The sequence below is a fragment of the Macrobrachium rosenbergii genome, chromosome 29, assembly GCF_040412425.1.
Source record: "Macrobrachium rosenbergii isolate ZJJX-2024 chromosome 29, ASM4041242v1, whole genome shotgun sequence".
Taxonomy (NCBI): Eukaryota; Metazoa; Arthropoda; class Malacostraca; order Decapoda; family Palaemonidae; genus Macrobrachium; species Macrobrachium rosenbergii.
Window position 1 is genome coordinate 8529584 of NC_089769.1, and position 27889 is coordinate 8557472.

At 38.5% G+C, this 27889-nt stretch overlaps 1 protein-coding gene and 1 long non-coding RNA gene across 15 annotated transcripts in view; one reads left to right on the forward strand and one right to left on the reverse strand.

Moving 5' to 3' along the window:
• LOC136854579 (uncharacterized) overlaps positions 1 to 27889 on the forward strand; it is a 47412-nt gene that overhangs the window by 14797 nt on the left and 4726 nt on the right. The window contains exons 2-3 of one of the 2 annotated variants that reach the window (XR_010857735.1): positions 4983 to 5129; positions 14255 to 14392. This is a non-coding gene — a long non-coding RNA (uncharacterized lncRNA). The remainder of the gene's footprint in view (positions 1 to 4982; positions 5130 to 14254; positions 14393 to 27889) is intronic. The other variant, XR_010857736.1, reaches the window with a different exon arrangement.
• LOC136854575 (cerebellar degeneration-related protein 2-like) overlaps positions 9066 to 27889 on the reverse strand; it is a 484848-nt gene continuing 466024 nt past the window's right edge. For 6 of the 13 annotated variants that reach the window (XM_067130955.1, XM_067130951.1, XM_067130949.1 and 3 more), the window contains one exon: positions 9066 to 12285. In XM_067130955.1, the coding sequence (XP_066987056.1) occupies positions 10717 to 12285 (1569 nt within the window). In that variant the 3' untranslated portion in view covers positions 9066 to 10716. Of the gene's footprint in view, positions 12286 to 23133; positions 23275 to 27889 lie in introns of all 13 variants that reach the window. The other 7 variants (XM_067130945.1, XM_067130944.1, XM_067130946.1 and 4 more) reach the window with 2 other exon arrangements.

Below are 27889 nucleotides of genomic sequence, written 5' to 3' on the forward strand. Positions count from 1 at the left end.
AATTGCGGGCCGCCCTCACCGTAAAGCTGCCGCCGTTTACGCAGGGGAACCCATCGATGTGGCTGCGCAGGGTGGAGAGCCACTTCAGAATCGCGACCTGACGGACGAAATCCTACAGGCCGACACAGTGCTCAACGCCCTTCCGGAGGACGTGTACAGAAAACTCATCTCGCGAGTACCAAACACACCTCACATACAGCACCACAAAAAAGTTCCTCCTCGAAGCTTGCTCCCTGCCCATCGCCAGGCGGGCCGCCCGTGCTATCGACCTTGCCATAAATCCATGCCACGACCTCAATTCAAGAGACACTTGGGGCATGGTCGTAGATCTCCTGTCACTACCAGACTTGGGCGGCACAAAGAAGCGGCAGGAGATAAGCTTCACACGGGAAATCTACCTTCGCCAACTCCTCCGGAGGTACGCAACCAGATCGCTCACCCCTACACCATGCCTGTCGAGGACCTCAGAGACGGCGCAACACCTCACAGACTCCGTCAAGGCTTCACAGCGGCTAAAACCGGCCACACAGCCGGTCAGCTCCGGCCAGCCTGAAGAGGACGTGAGCAGCCCGTCAACGCCATCGCCAACAGACGTCCACCGAACCACAGCAGATGGAGGTCCCGGGCTTCTGTCGCTACCACAAGTGGTTCGGAAAGGACGCCCGAAACTGCCTGCCGCCCTGCTCGTTCACCCGTTCAAAAAGCGGGGTGGCGGCCAGCAGGACAGGCCGCCATGGCAGCCGAAGAACCCAGGGCCTCAAAAACAGTAGGTTTTACGTCCGCGACACCGTCTCCGGCAGGATGATGCTGGTCGACACAGGAGCCTTTAAATCGGTCTTCCCAGCATCCAGAGAGGACCGCAACCAGACACCAGACCGGCCGCTTTCCTGACGGCCGCCAACGAACCCCATCCTCTCCTACGGCACCAGGCTCCTGTCGATCTCCATCCTGGGCCAGAGTTACTCCTGGGACTTCATCGTCGCGGGACGAGGAACCCCACTCCTGGGGGCCGATTTTCTGGCGCGCCGGCCTGCTAGTCGGCGTGGGGCGCAAGCACCTCCTCGATACCGACTCCTGCCGGTCTCTCCCGTTAACGGCGGACCCAGACCCACCATCAGCGCGCCGCCCCACCAGTATGCACACCTACTGTCGGAGTTCCCTGAGGTATTTAAGCCCGAAGCCGCCAAGTCCCCGGGCCCCAGCCAAGCACGGCATATACCACCATATAGTGACTAAAGGGCCCCGACACATGCGAAGTTCCGCAGGCTTCCCCCTCAGCGCCTTCAGGAGGCGAAAAAAGCATTCATGGAGATGGAACAGATGGGCATCTGCAGGAAAGCCTCCAGTCCATGGGCCTCCCCCTCCACATGGTGCAGAAACCGGACGGCTCCTGGAGACCCTACGGGCGACTACAGGCGGCTCAACATTGCAACAGAGCCCGACCACTACCCCCTACCCAACATGCAAGACCTCACGGCCTCCTTTCACGGGGCCAAAATATTCACTAAATTGGACCTTCTTAAATCTTATTTCCAGGTACCTGTTGCGCCAGAGGACATACCAAAGACAGCCATCATCACGCCCTTCGGGTCCTATGTGTCGCCTTCTCCACCTTCCGGGCTGAGGAACGCTGGGGCCACCTTCCAGCGGCTCATGGACAGCATCCTGGGGACCTAAAATTCTGCGTCTGCTACGTTGACGACATTCTCATATTTTCCAGGTCTCACAGCGAACACCAGAGACACATCAAAGCAGTCCTCCAGCGCCTCAAGAGAACGGCCTCGTCGTCCGTTTCGACAAGTGTACCTTCGGCGTCCAGAAAGCAGAATTCCTGGGTCACGAGGTGTCTCCGACAGGCGCCGCCCTCTTACATCGAAAGTGGCAGCCGTAGCCAAGTTCCCGGCACCCACCTCCATCAAGGCCGTCCAGGAGTTCCTTTGGGATGGTAAACTTCTACAGGCGGTTCATCCCGGGATCGCGCACACCACGGCCCCTGACGGAAGTCCTAAAAGGTCAACCGAAGTCCCTGTCTTGGGACCCAGCCAGCAGCAGGCCTTTTCCTGACGAAGGCCGCCCTCACCAAGGCAACCGCCTTGGCACACCAGGATCCCAAGGCTCCTCCAGCTGACGACAGACGCCAGTAACGCGTCGCCTGCGGTGCTGTTCTGGAGCAAATCATCAACGCGCCCCCCACCCCATCGCCTTCTTCAGCAGAAGTTCAGTCCCCGCAGAGACCGCTACAGCACCTTCGACAGGGAACTCTGCGCGATGTACCGCAGTTCGGCACTTCAAGTTCCTCCTGGAGGGGCGCCCTTCACAATCTTCACAGACCACCAGCCACTGGTTCACGCCTTCCGAAGCAGGGGGACGCATGGTCTTCCAGACAGCAGCGCCACCTCTCAGCCATAGCCGAATTTACCTGTTCCGTCAGGTACCTCCCGGCAAGAAAAATCCCGTAGCAGACACCCTCTCCAGAGTCGAGTTGAACGCAGTGCAGCTTGGTGTAGATTACCAGGACCTTGCCAGAGAACAGGCCGCTGACCCAGAAACCCCAGCATACCGCACCGCCATCACATCCCTCAAGTGGCGGGACGTGACCCTCGCCCCAAGGCCCCAGCCTGCTCTGTGACATCAGCACAGGCCAGCCCCGCCCTTTGGTTCCAGCCTCACGCCGCCGCCAGGTATTCGACATAATTCACGGCCTCTCACACCCTCCGCAGGACCACGGCCAAACTGCTTTCAAAAAGTTCGTCTGGCACGGGTGCAAAAGGACGCCACGGCCTGGGCAAAACAGTGCCTGCAGTGCCAGACCAGTAAAGTGGGTCGTCACACGCAGTCGGGGGTAGGCGAGTTCCCACAGCCAGGGCGCCGCCGCCACATCCACATCGACGTCGTCGGGCCCCTTCCCCATCAGGCGGATCCAGATACCTCCTGACGGTGGTAGACCGTTCGACGAGGTGGCCAGAAGCCACACCCATGCAAGAAGCCACCGCCAGCGCGGCGTGCGCCGAGGCCCTGCTCTCCAGTTGGGTTAGCCGCCCGTCCCGGACCACATCACAACCGACAGGGCCCCGCTTTCCTCTCCGAGTTGTGGTCTGCCCTGGCTCAACTGCTGGGAACCACGCACCACACCACCACAGCGTACAACCCAGCGCCAACGGCCTGGTCGAACGGTTCCACAGGTCCCTAAAGTCATCCCTCATGGCCCGCTGCACCGCCAAGGACTGGAAACATCAGCTGCCGTGGGTCCTCCTCGGGTTGAGGACCGCCCCAGAGCCGACGGCACCCCATCCGCAGCTGAACAAACCTATGGGGAACCCCTCGTGGTGCCGGGAGAGCTCGTGACGGATGAACGCCACTCCCCATCACTGCAGAGGCTCCGCGACGTGGCGGCAAGTTAAGCCCCTTGCAGGCGCTCATACATCGACAAAGCAACCACCTTCATGCCGCCACAGCTGTCATCCGCCACCCACGTCTTCGTCAGAGTCGACGCCGTCCGTCCACCACTAACTAAGCCCTACAGGGGACCCTTCCGCGTGCTGAACGGAACAGCAAGGCGTTCAGCTGGCACTCCCAGGCAGGGCGACTGGGTTTCCATAGACCGGTTAAAGCCCGCCTTCCTGTCGGAGAGTCCCGGCAGCGACGCAGCACCCCTGCCGCCCAACCGCACTCCAGCACGCCCTCACCCCAGGCGCGGCCGCCAGGAAGGGACCGCCCAACCAGCAGCCTCACAGGCGGGGAGGCCCTCCGTTATCTTCAAGGAGCCGCGGCACCTTCAGCGTCCCAGCAGATACAGGGATTAGTCAGACGCGTCCCTCGTCTTGGGAGTATTTGTAAAGTCACCACATTGGCGCCAGGATAGTGTTTCGCGGCGCCATTAATTAAGTCTCCGCTGAGCTTGTTTTCTTTGGTGACTTCCCATTTTCTTCAGGCTCAATTAGTCACGCCTAAAACGTGCCAGGTCACGCATTTTAATCATTTTTACTTTATGCGTATTTATACAAATGTCACACATTGTGTATCACATGTTTCTTCATTCACAGGCATCAAGACTGTATCCATATTGTAGCTCTGTATGTTTTGTATTGTAATTTGTACTGTTCACTGTATATTATTGTTTATTGTTTCGACCTCAGGTCACAGTCAATTCCATTGTCTCGCGCGCGGCGGGCGTCAGTCGGCCGCTATATAAGCTGCCTGGATCTGTAATAAAGTAGCAGTAACTTTTACCTGCTCGTTTCTTTGACACCTTACAATATATTACCAAACTCTTCAAACTACAGCATGGAACAATGATTTATTATTACTATATCACCATTATTATTTCCCATATGCCCTTGTGTATTACAAATCTAAACAAGTATATAAATGTAAAATTACTCGTGTGGTGTAGAAGCACGTGTCATTCCCCACGTTTGTTCCATTTTCTTTGTCTTTTTTGAGGGGTATCCCTGTGGCCAGCACTCCAGTGCCATACCAACTTTAGCCAGTAAGGTTGACAGGCAATCACAGAGTATCCTCAGCCACATGCTTGTGTGTCACCACATTTCCATCCCCATGCAGATCAAATCTCAATAGTAAATCAGGTACTCTGAGAATCCAGTGTATGGCTAACCTTTACATTCTTTTTGTTGGAATTTATCTTTTATCCTCAGAGGTGGGTTAGAGAAAGACCAAAAAAAAATGTGTAGAGTATATATGAAAATATTCAACAACTTGAGAAAAGTTTTGGGTATAAATTTGAGCAAGGGCAAATACTCATAAGAAACTGGACTCCTAAAACATTAACAAACTTTCAGTCTTGCCCTTGGATCCATTCTTTTGAGGCTGATATGAGTTGAGGTATGGGCTGTAAGTGTTGAATTTTCATGGTTTTATGTGTGAATGCTGTTTTCTACAAAGTATTAAGGAACATTTTTCTTATTTTCTGTAACAAATGCAAAGTAGCCAACAAATAATAGAATAATGTTTTTTTCCTGCAGAACTGTCACACTGCTGGTAGAGGGTTGCTGTGAGCTTAAATGGTTTCAGTTTCATCGGAAAGTTTATGTACAGGCAAGAAAATGAAGAGATGTCATTTTTGTAGTAGGCTGTCATCACTAAACATGTTCAGTGTTCAGCTGCGTGAGGTAAGTGCATGGTGATCCTCTAGTGCTTAGTAACAAGGGATTCTTAGAAAATTTCTTTGGCATTGTAATAATGTTAAAGCTGCTAATTGTTACCTTAGTTGTGTCGAGGTCACATTGGGACCATTCTGGAGAAAGTTGAAGTGTTAAGGAGTTAGACTGTATAGGAGAGCAAAATGTGTACAAACAACCTAGAGCTTTTGGCAGGTTGGAAGGTCTTATGCAAAGACAAGACAATTGCAGTCTACTCCAAGAATTCAACTTGTTTTTCTTACAAACAAGTTAAGAAGTTTGTTTAGGCTTGCAGGGAAACTTCTCCAGTGGACAGTACACAAAAATCATTCTTCTACTACAATTTGTCCCAGGGAGAGAACACAAGGCATGTTACTGTATTGCAAACCAGCTCAGCAAGAAAGGGCAAGTCTTCTGTCAGAATGGTCTCTTCATCTGCAAATATGTCTGAAGTTTGGAGCTTTGGCGAGCCCCAAACATTATTCTGCTCACAACTGCCCAAAATGCAAAACTCCAAGTTTACTGTGCTCCATGCCAGGATCTCTGGCATGGATAGCCAATGCTTTACTTGTACATTTCCACTCTTGCAGAAAGTTTTCAACAAGTTGTGATTGTCTGAGAGCTCAAGCTGTTGTTAGCTCTTGGTGGCCCCAAGGGGAATGGTTTCCTGAGCTACCTCTCCTGGCATTAGAGCTTCATCAGTTTCTGTCAATCAAGAAAAATCTTAGACAGTTGCATTTGAGAAGATTCCATCAAAACCTCTACATGCTTTTCTAACCATGTAGAAACTGTCATCTGTCTCTTGCAATCTAGAAGCTTTTCAAGAGTGGCTAGGGAACAAATCCTTAAGTCCTGAAGGCCCTCCATTGTTAGATCTTATCATTAATAGTGGTCAGTTTGATGATCTTGATGACCTTACACCCTGCCGTGGATCCACTGTTTGGCGACAGTACTTACTAGGAAGGATAACACAACAGGCAAGAATGTTTAGAATGTTTTTATCTTGAAGAAAAACATTTAGTTTGCTTGGCTGAGTGGATGTTTCTGTGGCTGCGCTAACCCACCATCTTCATTTATTGTGGTAATTAACTAACTTGACAGTAGGTAAGAGTTATTCCAAATAATGGAGGTGGAAAGTGGAAACCCTCTCAGCCTCCCCACATTTTACTGGGTGATCAGGAAGAATTTGACAAGGACATAAACATTCTAATGTAACCTGGTGGGAGACAGGTGAATATATTATAGACAGTCAATCTGTCTGAGTCAGCCAGGCAGTATTCTCTTATTTGTTTTGAATGCTGATCTCACCTTACAGAATGAAGATATAAGCTAACTTTAAAAGTAGGTAAGTATCCAAATAATTAACTATCTTAAACATTTTCATATCCTTAAAAAGTATAAAAGTAATAACTAGGCTTTTAGGACCTCATTTTGGAACATTGTTGCTGACATCAGACTCCCAGGATTTGTTGTTAGCTTCATCATTTTGATGTGGTCCTGCATGAGCAGGGGGAACTAACATTCCAATCCAAGGCAAAATTAGTTTCCATTTTCTGGACATTATTTTGTATCCAAATTAACAATCCTATCTTAGTCATGGATAGATTATACTTGCAAGAATGATGCCATTTGAAGGGTAGGACTGCTTCCCAGCCTCCAGATTCCTGTCTTGGAAGTCATACATTATCTGTGTAACAAGACAGTTAATTTATTACTTTTTTCTAATTGCCATTATAATTGGCAACATCTACCAACATACATTATTTAATAAATCCAAGACCAATTGAATTAACATCATTATAAGCCATTGTGGCTTGCACTAGACTGCAAATGTACAGTATGTAGCAAATTTCTAATAATTGATTTTTGGAATGGAGTTGTTAGGCTCATAGATAGTCATAGAAGTTGGTTTCTGGTATTTCTTAGCTGTTACCCAGTCAACTACTGATCAGACCCAATGTTATTTTACTTCACCCAGCTAGAGACCATTGAATGCGTTGCATGCATTGTATGTTTTTAAGCATTATATTCATTTATTAGAACAATTTGTATATGTTTTTATTTATTTTATATTCCTAAGAGCAGTACTGCACTTATATCCTAAATCCTTATTTTTCTTGAGGCTTTTTAGCTGTCAGTTTCTTATGTTAATTAAGACTATTATCTAGGATCATGCCAAAATACTACTCAGACTGTTGCATGTTAAGAGGTGCTTGATAACATCACACTTGAATGTCTTCTAGTCAGATAAGAAAGTTAGCTGTCTCTCTACATACAAGTGCTTGTCACAAATTCACTGAATTAGAAACATAATGAAAATGAAAGTGTACTCTAGCGTTATTCCATGCCCATGACTGCATTATTGACCTTCCAGTTCATACTTTATCGCAAGAACACCAATATTTCTGCCAGAGAACTCAAGTTACTACCAAGGTAGTCAACACCAGGATGGTCCCAAGCCCTAATCAAAGTGGAGAATTGAACATTAGATTAACACCCAATCATTAAAAATATAATTACTGCAACAGGTAACAGTATGAGTTCAACATGATTGGCAGTAGGTCACAATGAACACATCTACTCATTCTTAGCTTAGAAACTTGGGGAGGTACTTTAACCGTTTACTGTACTTAGGATTTAGAGAGATTATAAAATAATTTAGCATCATTTTTAACTTTTTTATTCAGTATATTGTTGCAGAACTAATGCTAGGTAGAGATAACAATTAATCTTTAGTAATTTTCATAAACTGCTGGCTTGAATTAAATGTATTGAAAAAGTTTCCCTTGTAAATAGCATTAATCATAGTGTCAATTTTTTTTTTTTTTTACAGAGATGAAAATAGACTTGATAGGTGCAATGCTGGTAACTTCTGTGGCCATGTATGCAAACAATTGTTATCCTAAATGCATTTGACTCTCATAGGAGGTTAGTGCTGCCAGTACACCTCATGTGGTGCACTGTAGGCATAACTTAAGGTTCTTTGCAGCATCCCTTCAACCCCTTTCATTCCTTTGTACCTCTGTTTATTATCTCTTTCTTCCATCTTACTTTCCACCCTCCCCTAAGATTTGATTCACAGTGCAACTGTGAGGTTTTCCTCCTGTCATACCTTTCAAACCTTTTTACTCTCAATCTCCTTTTCAGTGCTGAATGACCTCATAGGTCCCCCCCCCATGGCCTTTGACTTAAATTCTGTGTCAATCAATTCTAAATGCATTTGACAGTTATAGGTATTCTTACATGAATAGACTATTCACTATAATTAAAATTACTATGATTTTAAGTGCCATCCTGGTAACAAGTTTCTGTTGATGTTTTCTAAGTTTTGTAGCTCTTACTAGTTTCATTAGCCCAAAATTTATGAAAGCTGATTGCCTCCACTTCCTAGTGGACTTGTACACACAGCAGCAGCTTATGATGAATACTGTGGACTGCAAGTTTCTTCTTGATGATGTCCAAAAAGAAACTTGCCAAGTGAGGTGCTCAGAGCCAAAATTTCTTGACTCTCTTATCTTCTGTCATTATAATCAGTAGACAGTGGTAATTATGTAATAGTTTGAAAGTCCCAGGCTTGTAAGCAAAAATTTTCTTTGTGGTTTTCTTCATGGCATCAAACTTTCCTGACTTATTGATGTAGTAAGATTGTTCAAATGCTTAACTTTTCCATTTCTCCTGTTTTACATTAATAAATTGTAGATTGCATTTCATTGGGCTTTGGTCATATGAAGTATACGTATTTATCATTAATGTTTTAACATTTATAAAATGATCTTTTACGGTAATCATCCAACTTTTGTTAAAAAAATTGTTCTACCAAATTCTGTACTTGTCAGTTTTTCTGTTCAATTTATATTTGAGAGAAACAAGCAACGATTTTAAATTTTACAATTGCCAAGGTTAATGTCACAGAAGAGAAACAACACACACCAGCTAAACTTTTATTTCCTTGTCCAGAAAAAGCCTACTTAACAAGCTACCTGAACTTCAAGGCAAGCTATATGACAACAACTATTTAATCTTATTATACAAGGCTTTGGGCTGCTACCAAGCAATATTTTGAGGGTAGGACTTTATTGAACCCAACTGTTAAGTCAGACATAACATTATGAATGTACATGACACTTGTTCAAAAGATTTTCGATTCCTGTGTAAAATAACCAGCATTACATAACTGAATTTACAGAAAATTCCATGAACAAAAACCAAAACCTGTATATTTGTCTTAATAGAAGTAGGATGCTCTGCCAACAAATAAATACATATGCAGTAGTTAATTACATTTACAGTAAACTTTTCTTCATACAGTACTGATACAGAGGTACAGAGAGAGAAAGAGATGAGAGAAACTTTTAAAGATTAAATAGTATTTATTTGTAAACAGGCCTACAAGTTCATTATCACATATTTCCATGTAAGTTTTTCCATTTCAAGAACAAATCATCATACACTTAGACCAGACAAAATTTCTGGATGAATTTGACATCAATGTTTATAGAGCTTGATGGGCATAAGTTTAACTTTTAATATTGCACTTTAAACAAATACAAATAAAATCCGTAACACACGTGTGACCGAGGAATCCTTAAAAATATATGCACAAGTTTTTTTAATAATCGACTAGACAGAAACTTTGAAAAAATAATAGGCTAGACATTCTTTACAGATAATTAGGTTTGAATATCATGTATATCTTTATCATAAAATTTGGAACCAATTTATATTCTAATGATTAAATGAAGTATTATATGGCCATTTAAGATATAAATTTTGCCGGCTTTGGCACAATGTATAGAGTTCTGCTTCTGCTATATTGATTACAAAACTTCCCATTCAAATATGACTATGGGCACTCTAGTACTGCTAAGTCTCTTAGTTGACTATAAATGCAAACATCATTTAATATTAATACAGTTTTGTATATCCAAAGTATTTTACTTTTAGTTAATTATGTTTGTTGACTTGACATTTCAGTGACATGCCAAAATATCTGTCCAATTTAAGCACGCTAATTATGAGCGGTGTTTCTTTTCTTTGGATTTACTGGTAAAGTGTTTAATCACTGTCCACCATTAACTAAAGTTATAGGCATTATTGTCTAAATAACTGGTTATTCAATGAGCCAACACTTATTCTATTCCAACTTAAATAAAAAAAAAAGGAAGGAAAAAGTACCTCCTACAAAAAAAAAAAAAAATGTCTTTATAAGTCCAAGACCTTGCACTGGTGTTATCTTGGATAATATTTTGAAATACAATAACAAAATGCTGAATTCATTTGACTGCCATATCAAACCATTTGATATACATAACAAAACTGAAATAAAAGCTAATATGGACACGAATTGCAAAATATTAACATTACTTGGCACACTAAATAAATATTTTCCCTTGAATCTTTTTATACACTAAGGAGTGTACCAACAAATATATACAATATTATTTACAAATTCAATATACATAAAAACAGAAACAAAAACGCATTGGCCACAGTCATTTACAAGGAGTAATATTGTATGGAATAAGTAAAATACTTGAGACTTAAGATATGTCACTGTATTTGAGTTGTCAGTAGCTGCCTAATATCTCCTGTTATAATAAGATCTGCTAAATGATGTTTTGAGAGCTTCAGCATATGTCATTTCTAGTTTCCTCAGTTTAGCTACTTCAACAGATGGGTAATTAATCTTGGGAGTAGTTTTTTCTTTTGGCTCTGTTTCGTTTCCTTGATATCTCTGATAATCATTCTGGTTGCTTTGTTCATTGATATCATGATTATTCTGTTGCTGATATCTCTGGCTGTGACTATTGTTAGTGCGATCACGATGTTTGCGTGACCTGTGATGCTCGCACTTTCCTCGTGAAGAATTGTATACAATGCGTGTTCTGCTGTATTCACCTTCTGTGTGTGCCTGAAGATTTGGGAAATCCTCTGCTTGCTGTCTCGGATTGTGATGTGCATGATAATGATCTCTGTCCCTCTTGATGAATTTGTGGCTTGACTGTCCTTGAATATGGTTGGGAATTTGGTTGCCATGTGTGTACTGATATTGACCCTGAAACTGTTGCTGCTGTTGCAGAGAGTCTAGTCGGACACGATGATGGTGACGCCTCCTTCGCTTTTGCCTGCTTGAGGACCGTGAACCATTTCCCCCTAAATCCAGAGAATCTGGCCTTGGTGGCTTATGAGTTATGCGCTGTTCTTCAGAACCTTCAATACATTTTAACTGGGAATCATTTCCTTCATCGGTTATTAATGTCTGCTTTGAATGAAGCAAATTATCTGCAGATAACACCAGCTCAGTAGCAATATTTTCAGAATAGGATTCAGCTTTGTTTATTTCATTAACCTTTTGCATCTTATCATTTTCTGATGGTGAAGGGTTTGATTCTTCTGTAGCAACTTTGGAATCATTTTCTTGTTCAGGGACATTAAGTTGAGATATCTCAACCAAAACAGGTGCTGCTGCTTCTGTTGACTGAGGAGTTTTACCAGATTTTGAAGACTGATTCTGGCAGTCTTTCTCATCCACAGTTTTCTTTAAAACAGAAAATATTTCTTGGAAAAGTTTCTTATACTCTGGAGCAGCCTGGAACCTCTTATCACAAGGGTTTATTGGGGAACTTAAATCTAAACATCTGCTTGGAACTGTTGGTGTTGGAGTAGAATCCTCAAAAATCTCTCGACAAATCAACTCGTCTCCAGTCTGCGTTGCTTTATTACTGATACGAGACTCTCCATCTGAGAAACCAGATGAGGATGTTTCTACCTCAGAAAATTCCTCCATGTTGCTTTTTGGTCTTGCAACATTAGGTTTAAGATCACATGTGCATGTGTGGCAGCGTTGACATTTCAAGCTAGTCTGGTTATTCATAACACCATCTGTCATCACTAGGCTCATAGGTCCTGACATATCATCAACCCCTGGATGAACCAGTTCTCCATGATTTAATGTGGCATGTTGAGCAGCTTGTTGCTGTTGTTCTCTAGCCTCCAACAACGCTTCATATTTCTCAATGAGGATGCGATACGATGTATCAAGTTCTGACAGAAGAGAATTATGAGGAGCATCACTCACTTCAGTCCCTGGAGAAGTACCCCCTGATCCCACATGGCTGACCACTTGACCAATTGAAGCAAGAGATTCCTGGAAAGGAAAAATGAATGTCAGTACTGAGACACTAAAAATATAATTGAACCATTCCATATTGTATTTTAATTTTATAAATGTAAAAAAATTAATTGAAGACATGTTAACTGGAAATATGTCTCCAAGTATAATCCTACTTTGCAGTTCTTCCTACGAACATCATGAATACTTGAAGAAACCATGTTTACAATATTGGAGTAAAATTAAATAATGAATGTCTTCAATGACCTCATATGAGTCAGGAATTAAGGCATTCAATATAAAATATGTAATCTTGTGTCTTTCTGTCAAATGAGTAACCCAGCTGCTGGGAGTGAAGGCCTCTTGTTCATTACATCTCGATAACAGTTGTGGCTTAGATCTTTTATGTTACTATATTAATAAGAGGTACTCAGAACAGCACTGAAAATTAGTTTACCTGCAATGCTGATTATGTAAATAGAATTCTGACTCTTTTTAGTGAACTTGTATAGAAATATTCACACACAGACGCTTGTTCACAGATTTCCAGAAACAACCATTTTAAAACACACTAGCTAGTTACAACTGAATGGAAACTTACTAATTTAGTATAAATTATTTTTTTGTTTTCATGTTATGTAATACAAAGTCATGTTCTAGGATACTTATGTAATATAGGCCATTTTGTTTAACCTGAGCTAGGTTTAAGCATTTAGTTAAGACTCATTACAAAAAGTCCATGTATTTCCTGACTTTTTTTTTTGGGGGGGGGAGATGGCAAAGTATGCTAATTTATGGTGACAAGTTTGTAAGTTTTCCTGTAACTATTTTGTATACCATAGTGTATACATACACAGGTATTAAGGGCCAGCTGAGTAATAACTTATGGCTGCAATGCATGCAGGCTTGCACTGCCTTTAACTGTCCAGGTACTGAATGCATGAGAGGTTACTTAAACTGAATGTGCAAACGGGTCCAGGGAGGCCTGTTATAGGTCTGAATGTAGGACACACTTTCCAAATTATCATGTGCTTTTCCTAAGACTGGATCATCTGTTCTTTTGACCCAAGGAGAATTGGATCCTCCATCTACCGATAGCACAAAAAGTATTGTTTCCTGGACTTTTGACTCTCACATCTACAGTGGAGAACTGCTAGTAGACTTAAGAGGGTAGTGGTTGCTATGGCAGAAGTTCAAAATGTTCAGTCATAATACTGAAGGACAGCCAAAAATGCCACAGCCCTTAATGTTAAAATTCCAAAAGCTCATGACCCCTCAAAAATATAATTGAAGATAAAATAAAGGTTTTGTAAAGACATTTAATTATTTAATTACAGTTTTAAAAAGGGATTTGGACAAGTGTGTCAGAAGAATAGACTATGGTCGATTGCATGGAGGTAGTAGTCAGTCAGAGGTTGCCAACTTTCACAATCAGGTCTACAGTACTTTCAGTATCAACTATATTTTGAAGTCTTGCATTGTAATAGTACCCATTTTTTTTTCTTTTACTGCATGGCTATCTTCAGAGAATACACACATGAATCTTTTGGGGAGCGTTTTTTAAATTTAATGATCTCTTTCATACTAGACTTAGTAGAGAAGAATTTTTTCAAATACATGTACAGTATAGGGAATTTGTTCTTTATAAATGTCCGGTATGAAGGAGAAACTTAAATTTTGTGAGCCTGTAATGCTATCTTGACAAGGACTATGCCCTTTCTAAGGTCAATGTTAAAGGAGTCAGGACATACCTTTATCAATGTACTTTACATTACTCAGGTTGCTATCGTGTTTGCAATGCCTACAACTTTTGTCAGGTTGTATGTCATGGTTGTCATTTAATGATTCAAGAACATCTCCAAAGGTCAGTGCTGGTGGTTAAGCAGGCAATTAACCAGCATCCACATTACCCATCTTTCCCTTCAATTCCTTCCCCTTACACTCACTAAGTACTTTACCACCTGATACGTTTTTGCTAAATACTTATATTTTATTAATTTTACAGTAAGCCCTGCCCAGGGAGTCCACTGGGATTATAGTTGTGCTACTACAGTGTATATCAACCTCCAGCCAGAAACAAGCAAAAACTTGCAAGATTAACTTCTCTCTCCAAAAGATCCATTCAGAATGAACACTGCAAGAGGTATGTTTATTGCATGAATTAAAAAATCAATAACCAAAAACTTTTTGCCTATAAAAACAAATGTCACAGCCTGAATGTGGCCTACAGAGGCACTCAAAATGGTAGCATCTACAAATGCTCCAGCTTGCTAAGTAATCAAAAGTAATGAATAAGGTGGTTTACTTTACTGGCATGGATATTTACATGAAAGAATGATTCCAGATTTCATTTTATCAAATGAAATATGAAACTGGCTTACTGTACCATTTTGGGTATTTACCCTAAACACCCACACTTGTATTTACAGAGCATAAAAATTATTTGACATTTTGTATATTTAGAAAATCCTAGTAATCAAGCAAGTCTTTTTCAGATATTGACATACTTTACTGCGGTTGGTTTCAACTCATTTGTCCACCCATGGGTGAAGATATAGCAGATGCACATGGGTAGCTCATGACTGGCAGATAATGAACTTTTCTGATATTGTTGGCTTATTGTGGTATATATTCAAACTATTTCTTCAGTAGCATACACAAAGCACTCACACCTACTTCGATAAATTGTAAACTTGCCAATTTTTATCAATTACATACCAATACAAGACAATTGTATATCAAACAGTCTACTCAATTGGACAAGCACACTGGAAAAATAACCTTTAATGATGTTAACCACTAGAAAATGAAGCAGGGACAAGTGAATGCTAGTTCTATACTATTGACTCACCAGATATTTTATTTTACTGGCCTTTTAAGCATAATTTCTTTCTATATTAGTAAAAATTACTTTATTACAACCTTTACTTATTCATTCTATCTAAGAATTGGTCCAATGCCTTACAATAAGAAAAAATTGTCTTGTTGAGCCTTTTATGCCATATATATATCAACACACTAAGGATGATGGGAACTAAATGAGATTTCAGACAGCATTCTAAAAAGACACTCACAATACCACTGCCTTGTATTAACTGCAATTTCCTGCCTTCCAGCCAATTTTGCAGTGGCTGTTCCATTCACCTACCCCAGGCAGCCTTATACAATATTTCATGCTATTTCAAAAATTAGCCTACTCATATAATTTACATGCAAGAAATTATTAGAATGCTTTTTATTCGCTCTCGCATAGCTAGATGTCTTTTTATTTACCTGCAGTTAGGTAGAAAATTTAAAACTCATCATTTGTTTGTTTGATATGAGCAGACTGATACAAGCTTGTATCATCATATCAACATAAATTGGTATGTTTATGATTGATACAAGTTTTCATCTATATCACAGTAAACCAATGATATCAGAGAGACAATCTCAGTTAATCATGAGTTAACTACATGTACAGGCAGTCCCTGGTTATTGGTGAACTCGGTTATTGGCGTTCCGGTTTTACGGCACTTGTCTAGCGATGAAAATCTGCGCTGATTTCCGCTTATCAGCGCCGCTAATCGGGTATTGGCGCCAATACATACCTGTCAGAGGCACCAATCTCTGGTTATCGGCACTAAAAATTGCCAATTTTTGCTTATCGTCATGCTGTCAGAAAGGAACCCCCACCGATAACCGGGTACTGCCTGTAGTGCCACGCCTAACTAAAACATACATTGATGACTGGACAAATGGAATGAAATCCATTAAAATCTTACACCTTGCAATGCAAATTTTATACTTAAAAGATTTTGAATTCTGAAGTAATGTTTTTATGCCTAGATTTAAAACAAATATTGATGTATGATTACATATGCAATTTGTATAAATGCATGCAAGTAATGTATCTGTAAACCAATTTTTATAAACAGTATTTAAAATTTACTCAAACCAACTTAATATAATATACTGTAACTGTAACCTTTTGTTAACAAAGCCATATTTATTTCTCCCTCCATTACAGATAATTTTTCATAAACGGACTGAAATTAATTACATATGTTTGAATGGTGGAGAATATGCATAAATACATATATATTTGTATGTATACATATCCAGTACAGTACCACACACTTATTTACAATAAAACATGAAATTAAAGATGTACTGTACCATTTCATAACAGGCATGAGAAACATTGCTGAATGGCTTTTCAATTTCTGCTGAACAAAAACTGTGGTCTATGAACTTGCCAACAAATATTTTCAAACCCTATGTAATGATGAATTAAATTTCTGATCTTATTCATTTTCATCATGGTTGTTTTATCAAATAGTTATAAGAGACACAATGGAAATATTTCTTGTCCAGAAACAAAAAATTTCTAAGAATTCAGTCCTCAGCATAACTGTAATAATGAAATTCAACAAATGATGAACATGATCAGCTTCAGTTAATTCAGGTACAGTATCAAGAACTTCATCTAATGGCAAATCTCACTGTGGAAGTGAGTTCTTAGTATAACAGTATCATGGATAAATAGTACACATTCATTATCAGTTGATACAAAAAAGTCTAAGCCTTTAAAATGATTTTTGCACATAGCTATACACAAAAAAATCTATAAAAATGTTCAGATATTGTGAAATTGTATGGAAATCTTAGTCTGTAGTGCATTTCAAATACTGAAAAATATTTTGATTCTTAGATGTTACCTCTTACCATTTTAACAGGAAATTAAGATAATATTTTTAGTATTTTAGTGCAACTACAATGATCTTAGGGAATAATTTTAAAAACCTATTATAGTATTAAGATATGAGTATAAATCAATACTTCCAGGATTACTAATGTATACTTTGTCTTTACACATGTATACATATAGTTTAAGCAGTGAGCTGATTACTTTTGTGCTAGCATGTTAATTCATACATCATGGTAAAGAATATCAGCTTTAATATAAGATTTATCTTTCAGGCAGGTTCTATTTTTTTTGCCTTGTATTCCTGACAATCTAATTCCATTGGTCAATTACAGTATACCAAAACGCTTCCTTATAAGAATAATAAACTCCTTAACATACAAAGTAAGATTATTCAAATAATCTTCTGGAAGTTTGTATGATGTTTTATTTCACTGAACCATGGTTTTCATAGGATAATGAACTAAAAGGATGAAATATGGGATTTCAAGCACTTTAATCCTGATATACCATATTTGGAGGCTGATACTGTAAGGCTAAAAAAAATATATATTTTATACCACAGGTTTAAAGATAAGGAAATATCACCAGCCATGGAACACTTCTTCAGGAGCACAGACCAAACACTGTGGAATGATGAACTTGATACTTCAAGCCATCTCCAGTTTGGAAGTACTATAAATACGCATTTCTCATGAAGTTGGTTCCTATAAAATTTTTATCAAGTCTTCATTTTACACTCTTTTTCATCATTTACAGTACATTGTTGTAGTAACTGTAAATGACATTTTTGCTGTTGTTGTTGAAGCCAAAAGAAAGATTTGGGAAAAGTTGTGTAAGAACCAAGTATAAGGGAGCCCCAAAATTAATTGATAACCCCCCCCCCACAAAGGAAAATGTCAAGCAAAGTAATGCAGATAGGAAAAACCTGCAGAAGAAACAAACTTCAATGGGGTAGGGACATAATGTGACAACAATAGTTTTGTCCCAAAGGTTCCATTTTTAGCACAGGTGGCCTGTTCCCTTGGATAAGCAAACATTACAAGGAACTAGATAGTAGTGAATAATCACAATGCCTGTAATGAAAAACCACAAAGCTCTGTTGTAATAACTGTTACAAAAAGTAAAAATTGAAAAAATCTACACAATGATATAAGTGCCAACCTAAAAAAAAAACCCTAGTTCACCAGAATAAGCATAAAATAAGTAATTTTGAATGTCTCAATTAAATACTGCATGCCATCTGCAATACGGTATGTACTGTGAATAAAATTTTTTGTTATTAAGGTCAAAAGGATACTGGAAACCCCCCAAATTATGTAAGACCCCCTCCAGAAAGAAACATAAAGCAGAGATATAAAGACAGGCAAAATCTGCAGAAAAAACTTTCAAATGGGGGTAGGGACATAATGTGTTTCAAAGATTCATCTTTTTAGCACAGCCAGTCTGTTTCCTTGGATAAGCAAACATTCCATGGGCAACAAGACACACGTGGCACTATGAAAAACTATAGTCTAGAGTGAAGAACCACAAAGCACTGTTGTAGTAACTGTATTACAAAAAGTGCAAACTTAAAAAAAATTTACACAAAGACACAACCCCCAATCACAAGAAAAAAATAACGCAAAAGTTACCCTAGGTTCTAAATGCTGGTAATGAGGATGTAAAATTAAAAGTGCAAATTCCTCTAAAACAGGATGTGCATAACATGACCCAAAAAAAGGTTAACCTGAAGCTAATGACAATGATGCCAAGAGACACTGCTTGCTACTTGACCATATGAACAAACCTCAAAATATTTAAATACAATTATAAAAACATCTACTACAGGATGAAATGTAGTGAAAAGAAAATGAAAGGCAACAGGAATAAAATTACAAATTATAAGCACAAGAGCATCGGAAGAAAAATAACTAATAACTACCTTATTATACTAGTATGACAATAAGCAGTGTACCTGTCCTCCTGCATCAATTTCTATACTGAATTTTTTACAATAATATGCTTTCTTTTTATCAATCCTAGTCAGGTAAACTAGAGTGATTTATACCCTAGAATTTCAGCTTTTACATGTAGCTTCTTGTAAAGGTATTCATGCATCAACCTGGCCTGGGTAATTCAGTAGCTTCACAGTCATCCAGACTAGGTCATGCCAAATGCAAGACCTAGTCTGGACATAACAGGGTTAGTTCTGAAATGCTTTGGTTGGTCTTCTCAATAATTTCCCTGGACTGATGACTTCATTCTTCACCTCTGAGGACATGTTATCTTAATGTGTTAACATTATTTGTCCCTTAAAATTAAGTTTTGCCCCAAGTGATTACCCAAGGGATTTGACTAATTTGAAGAAACAAATGCCAACCAGAGGAAACCAACTGACTCACAGTATATGACAAATATAATTTACAAGAACATAATTGAATAAATACCCTGCACTACTACTGTATTCATGAGTGAAGGAGAGAACATTCACTAATGAAGAGATGCTAAAGTTACTACAAAAATGTTCATAATTATTGTTGGACTTGATCACAAAATCCTTGACCCAAACTATTTTCATCTTGGAAAATAAATTCATTAATTCACCAAAAGAAAAATCAGTGCTTTATATTTATATACTGGCTGTTGATAAAGGCTTAATCACAATAATGAAATGGAAAAACAGGTGACTTGGCCTTTAATCTACAGGACTTCCCAAATAATTATTCTGATTCACATATTTATGCCAATCCCAAATAATTATTCTGATTCACATATTTATGCCAATGTTAACAAGGAAAATGACAGAGAAATGTTTTAATACAAAACCCACTGGTTTACATGAGCATCTGTGTGGTCAGCACTCCAAAAAACACTTATGTACACTGAAGAACACCACTCCCTGTGGCAAATCACACATCTGAGGGACCCCAGCACTACCAAGTGTGTACGGGAAGTCTTTCCTGTGCGCCTTCAGCCAGAGTATACCTTTCATTGCTGCTGCTAATTTTGGATAACATTTTACTTATTAACACCATTCTTTTTCTATTTCATACCTTCATTCTTTGGTCTTTATTCTTTGTGTTCCTCTACCTTGTGTTTTTTCTGGATTTTTCCTAATGGTGAACATTAATGGTAGTGGTCTGGTTAAACTAAGATATACTTGACTTTTTAAGTACATTACTGTTAAATGGTGCTCATGCATCTGTGGTTATGTCAGTTGTCTACCTTGGCTAAGGCCATTCACTGTTTGCTTTTCTTTATTATTCAGCTGAGTAATGTTACTAAGCATAATTACTCTTCTTCTTATCTCTGTGGTGAAACAGTGGCTACAGATAACTGGAATTACTGTTCAGAGAATAAACTTTGGAACTTGTATTTTTTTTTTTTTTTTTTTTTTTTTGCTGTGTTTTAAGATTGGTATCAACCTAGGGCTTATTTTTCTGTGAATAGTGTTGTTGAAGTTATAATTGTGTAACCATGGCTCAAGGGAGATATGCTAGCAACCCTGGCAAGCAGTGTGGAATTTTCTTGGCCTCCACAGATAAGGATCAGCATTTATTACATAGTACTTGCAGGGGCTAGGTTTGCTCACCGTAATCAACTTGCAGTATATTTAAAGACTGGTCTCAGTTATAACAGTTTTTATGTAATACCAGAGTTTTGCTGGCGTAAAAGGCCTGAAAAAGCAGTCGTGTAAATTATACAAAAGACTAGGTGTTACACCTCTGTTAAGAAACTTCCCCCCAAGGGAGTCCAGTCTGGCACAAGATCCATTTTTCTCCTTTTTGTAAGACCATCAGTTGTCCTGTTCATAGAGGCTGATCTGGGAATAGGTTTTTGAGGACCTATACAAAGCCAGAAGAATAGTTGCTGCACTAAGGAAATCTTCAATCCTGAATAATCCATCCATTATGAACACCTCAGAAAACTTTTCAAGAAAAAGTCTATTTAAATACTTTTCAAACCTTTTGTTAGCTCAGATTTCATATGCTGAAGGATGGCAGACAAAATGAGTCATCCCTTTCATCAAAAACTGATCAAGGAAATTACAGAGATTCTTGATGCTTCAATGGCTCAATCTGTAATCAGGTGTTCAGGCAGTTCAGCACTAGTAAGGGTTAGCCAATCTCCAGCCAACTGTCTCTGTAGGGACTTTTACAAGTCTGTCTGTTCCTTTTCCTTAACTTTGTATCTTATCTTATTAGGTGTACAAAGTCTCCTGGGACCCTAGTAAGAAGGTCCTATCAGTCTACACTTAGTCAGCAATCCCTTGATGACAATGTGCTCCTTTGTCAGAACAAGGTGAGGAGAGTTTGGCAGAAACCTCCTGTTTCTGGTAGCAAGAGATTAAGTTCTCCACCCTCAAAACTGCTTGTATCCAATTGGAGCTTGTTTCCATGGTTTATGGCCTCATTGGGATCAGGTACATGTAGACCCATGAGTGGTATAAACCTTAAGGAAAGGGTACAGACTACCATTTCTCAAGATAAAGTTGCTCTCTACCTTCAGTGCAAGTTCTATTTGGTTTCTATGTAAGGTTTCAGACAAGTTTATGGCCTTAGACAAGGATTAATAGTCGAAAGCCTCCAGTGGTTTGGGGCCCCAGTTAACCTCATTCCCTTGAACAAATTCCTGCAGTTTTATGTCCTTGCTGGTGGAGGTGATGACTGCATTGTATCAAATTATTCAGAAAGAGAACTTTCTAGTATTTATAGGCTTCAGGGATGCATATTTTCAGATTCCAATTCATCTTCCTCCTTGGGTATTTCTTCAGACTTATTTTACAACTTTCTACCATCTATAGATGTCAGGGATGTGTATTTTCAGATTCCAATGCATCTTCCCTCTCAGGTATTTCTTCAGAGTGTGTGTGTGTGTGTAAGGAGGGGGGGGGTCAGAGGAAAGATCTACCAGTTTAGGACCCGATGATACAAGCTAGTAACAGCCCATCAGGTATTTACTAGAGTACTCATCCCAGTAAACATATTAGGCCCACACCTTTTGGGATCTGACTACTGTAGTACCTGGATGATTGTCTATTGATGGCCCATTCTCCTAAAGAACTTTTCAGATACCTAAAGTTCTCTTTAGTCTGTTAACATTACTTAGGTCCCACTGTCAGCTCAGTTGTGAAAATTATCTCATTATACATCAAAGATAATGATATACTGTATATGTACACACTGATCTAGATACGGTATTGAGAAATTCATGGCATTGTTGCAAGAGTTCCTGCAGATGTAAGCAAAGTTATGGACCAGGGTCTTGGGCCATTTGTCATCAACTGAACAGTTGGGACCTCACTGCAGATGCAAGTTATGCTGACCACAGATAGGCACATGTACAATTATAGGTTTTTATTTTACATGGATATGGTTTTCTTGAGTGTAGTTTGGGATATGAGTATTCCTACATTACAAGGAAAGAATATAAGAAACTTTCACTGCTGTCTGCAAAGATTCACTTAAAAAAAAAAGATTATTTTAATAATTAAGAACACAAAAATAGAAAACATCTCAAATTAAACAAAAGTAAAGCATCAACTACATAAAGCTAGGCCTCAACATTAAGCCACAGTATGTAACATGTTACAATTTACTTTCCTTGCAAAAAGTGACAGTCTGGTATTGATCCAGTTCCTGCCTGCTGTGATATTCCAATACTTTGATTTCCATGATCCTACTCATGTTCTCTTATGGCAAGAAAACTACGTTAAAATATCAATGGGCAATCTCAAGAGGATCTATTGTTATTGAAGCTTAGTAATATGCATATACAGTACAGTGAAGTAACTTGCTAATCAAATATGCTACCTTCTTGTCTACTGCTTAGTCTCATTGCATCAAAGTATTATCTAGCTTGCTATCAATCCAGATGTTAAATGTAACGCACATAGCATTTGCCAAGGAGAAGGCTGCTAGTGGTTAGAAAGGAAACAAAAGTAGAAACTCTAATAGGAAGTACGTAATTATATTCTTTAGGAATTCAAAGCTAATGTGTTAAAAATATTAGGCAGAGCAATTCAATATTAATTCAATAGCTTGACCCCAAAAATAACTACAGTACGGTACAGTACTTGTATTATTCGTACATGTAAACTTTACAGCAACCAACTTATTACATTTTGCTATACTGTATATACAAATAAGCAGGCACGAACTACCTTATGCAGCTCTCAATGTAAGCGCCTCTATGAGAACCAGACTGCCACTTACGCAATTTTCAGAACTTGAGCAACTGGATTGAGGGTCTTCCTTTTTGCTGCGGTTGCTGTTGTGGGACCGAGCCCTGGGAGGAGTGAGTCTGGACAATTTCTCTGTAGGGCTCTTGGGTGTGGCTGGGGACTCCTGCGAGAGCTTTATAACCAAACAGAGATCGTGCAGGAAGCATTTCAACAAAAGAAATAAGAAGAACAACAAGTACAAGAAGCCAGTTTATTCCGTAGGACACCAAACCATTGAGTTCCACGCCCTGATGGGGTTAAAAATTAGTGACAAAAATATAAACAACAGATATGTGACTAATATTGAAAACCTTAGTGTATAAACTTCACACTGATAAGCAAGGAAACTGCAGTTAAGTATTCTGACATTCTAGATTTGATGCATATCTTTACTAAGCAAAACTATCTGCCCAGTTACTTTCATTTACACATCCATTTCTAGAAGGTAGACCTACATCAATTCTAATAAAACTACTTACCATACATTCAGATCTAAAATGAGCTAACTGCTAATCATATAATATCAATAATGCGATTATTCATTATGTGACAACAATGCTTTTGCCAACAGCTTGTTCAAAAATAAACTGGTCAAAAATTTTTTGTTGATACTGTATATGAACAACTTTATAGATGACTTGGGAGAAACTACTCAGTATCAAGCTTTGGTAAAAGTTTGTAGTAGTTACCAAATCTTTTATGCAAGCAAATTCCATAGTTAGATAACATGGTATATGTACTTATGAAAAACTGCTTATGTCTTCAACAACAGTAATACTGCCTCTCATGCTCTACAAATAAAACAGCAGTAAGGTTATGGTGTTGGAGGACCCATCCAATGGGATGAGGCTGGTGGTATAATTAAGCTAGATATTCCAGTTGGAATTCTTTTTTAAGCAGCTAAAAGGTTACTTGAAAATACCATTTCATCCATCCTACTATATAAAAAGCAATGTGTATCTCTATACTTCTTTTTTGCGTGTAACAAAGATAGCCTAATGATAATGAATTCATGTTTACAGTTTAACAATCACAAGAAAATGTAGAGGAACATTTATTATTATTACTATTAAGTAGTTTAAGTTCCAGTTTATGAACTGAATTCCTGCTTACACACTACTCTCCAACTTATGGCCAGGTTTTGTTCCTAACAACCAATCGTCAGATGAAACTGATGTTAATTGGAAGTAAATACATGTGCTGAAAACATCAGCTCGCTCTTCTTTTTTCATGCATTACCATATACTGTATTACATATGTGTCTTAAGACATCAAATCATTTTAATTTATGCATTTTAACTACATTTACACAATTTTGAATACCTGTAGTCTTATATTTTTTGGAAGTTTTGGTTGTAAGTTTGGACTTACTAAGGTGGGCAGGTTGACCATCCACTGCTTTCTAATTCTTGTGACCACAGAAAGTTAACGTTTTAGTTACCAAATGAAAAGGCATTCAGTAAATTTAAATTAATTCCTAAGATGGTTTACAACTGATAAGAAGTATTTCTTAATTTTACTTTGTGAGAAACCTTACTCTCCAAAAAAAAAAAATTCTTTTGTAGGCTGGAAACTGAAAATCACCATCATTATTGGTCGAAACAAATGTACACTTTTTCAATATACATTGAAATTTTATTATACCATTAGTCTGCCTCCATTTAGATTTTATTATACCATTAATCTGCCTCCTCAATTGTTCTCCAAAATCTATGGACTGTTGATTTCTTTCAACTACAGTACTTTAGTTCATTCCATGAGTGTTACAGTCTCACTCACATGCTAAAATTTCCCACAAAGGAGATAACATTCACCCAACTCCCCATTTTTCTTCCACCTAAACTGATGTTGGAGATGAGAAGCCCTTATACTGTATTTTGTTACAAGCACCCATCACATGTGCCTGATTGTAACACCTATATATCCAATGATTTTGATCTTACTATCAGCTGATCCTTTGAAGTATACAATATTCAATTAACCTATTTATAAAAATTTTAAATAGCTGTAATTTAATAAAACCTAAACCTTTTCATTGATTGAGACAAATCCCTCCAGCCAGCATTGTAGGCCAAATAAATTAGCTCACTGGTCTGACTAAATTACTTATTAATTATAATTGATTGAAGGACACTTAAAAATATATTCTACTCTAGTTCTTTGGCAGTCATTACAGTTCTGTGACTTCAGTTTTCCATACAACACCTCTACATGGCTAAATGAGATCAGGAGCACTTAGACTATGTACCATGTCCTCTGATCTTGGCCATATTCCACATCCCAAATTGGGAGTCAATCATTTTGACATTTTTAAAAAACAAGTATTTCCAATTACAATATCAATTTTGTATGTACCCCCAGTTATATGAATTCTTATAATTAAAAAGGCCTGCCCTTACCTAAGGAATCGGGTTAACTGACATCATTAGAATTAAATCATTTTGACTAAATCACATCTCAATGAATGAAGTTTAGTAATATCTATTGACTTACCAGGAATAATTGTTTAAATAGTTCTCCAGTAAATTAAAGTCCTTTTTTTTCTTTAGGTCACACATGAATTTTATGAGCTACAGTACTGGAATTCTTATTTGTTCTAACTTGTATACAGTAAATGTGTAACAAGTCTGAGGAAAGGTTGAAGAAAAAGAAACCAGTGTGAAAATTACATCCCTCTGCATTTTCTAATATTCAGATTTCAGATTAAATTTTGTAAAATCACCAAATTCATTAAAATCTTGAAAAAATGTGCCATGTCCCTTATTTTTTATTGACTAGATTAGAATATCCACTCTGGTTATCACTGTTCAATACAGTACAGTATTTAAATCTGCATCAGAACCACATTATCATGATCCCGTATCTGATTCAAGTCATGGAATATAATTACTCTATATTAATGGCCATTGAACATTCTTGTGGCATAATAAACACTATATGAAAGTGTCTTAAAAGAATATAGAGCTAAAATGTAACACAAAAATCTACATGAGAAATATAAATTTACTAAGGCAAGGCTGGCAATGCTGACAAAAAATACAGCATTAAAATAATTCTACATTAGCATATGAATGAAATTTCCATAAAGCAATGACAACATTAAACACATATTACTGCAATCCTGCTTTCCCTCAGTGGATAGAGAACAGCATAAATACTTGAGCTATTATAAAACCACGAATGCAGCTTTATAAAACATATTCAACCAAAGTTTTATACGAGGAAATTGGCTTCTTTACTTATTAGTTCTTCTAACAACCAATAGTCACATTGTGAAAACAGAACAGAATTCTGCTGTACAAAAATATGACAAAATATAACTATTAATAGATCTTGAATGAAGAAAATTAAGCTTGTCATACTAGTAACATTTGTATTACATTCAAAATTTTCAATTTTCAAATGCTTTACAAAATGCTGTAGAATATAAAATACCGATTTACCAATTTGTACCAAACACTGGATTTCACTGTACAGTAAATCAAAGGCAATGTGCAGTAATAAGATTAAAAAATAAAGGTTTCTTCTATTTCCTATACGATATATTACTCAAGGTAACTATAGTATCAGCAAGCCTATACAACATAGCTCAGGAAGCTATGATTTAAGCTTAAAAAACACTAATCCCTGTCACACCTTTGAATGTGTCCATTCTGTAATGGGAATGATTCCAAGGTTGTACAGTAGAATTAGCAATATCTAGCAAATTATGACTAATGAAGCTTCATGGCTTTAAAGGCAGCCTTATGTTAATTTATGATACAGTCACGTATCTCAGAAAACCACCTAAGTAAGCCAATGGCTTTTTCCTATTTCATATGTAAGATGACCTAAGGTATTGATTATTTCCACAATCCTGATCCCTCAATCAGTCATAACTCTCTTCACGAGATATAATCACACTAGGTTAAAGTATTCCTATTACTGTTCAAAAATGGCATAGATATAACCACAATAATGTTCAAGAACAGCTAAAATATAGCCATTCTTTAGATTTAATTACATTGTCTTTTTTTATATATATTTTGAGTACAGCACTAGGAAAAATGTAAATGAAGGAGTGGCGGACTTGACATAGTAAGTACTGAATGAATTTTCCATTGTTTTGGCTGTTAAATTATTTCCTGTACTAAGTATGGCAGTACGCAACAATAATCTTCTGCACATCACAGGTGTAATGCAAACCTTATGTTTCAGAGAAAAAATCAATCTTATTTCAGTCTGCTTATTTAAACTGGTGGTATATATATCCACAACCAATACCACTGAAGCTTTTGTCTCACTTCTAATTTGCAGATATATATGAACTAACCTCTGGTGGGTGGTGAACAAGAGCCTCTGCCAATCATGGTTGGCTAAATATTGGCTGTGGAAATTGTCAAATAAAAAAAAAAATACTGAGGTGAGAAGCCAAGAGGAAGTTGTTCTTTTGGTGAGGAGCATTAAAATTATTAGGTGCCTCTCATTAGCAGCTTGGTTTCTTATCTTCAATCCCATACCATTTACACTGTGGATGGTACAGCACTAAAGGTTCTTTGCAGCATCCCTTCAACTCCACTGTACTGCTTCCTTCTTTTATTTTCACCAATTCCCCTGATTTTTAATTATTTGACTTTCCAAGTTCTTTATGTTGTTCTACTATGTATTTCAGGAAGTTTGAGTCATTATTTTTTTGCCAATATATTTCAAATTAATTGATGGATCGGTGTGTTACTTTGCAACAGTGTTTCACATCCTCCCCTAATTTT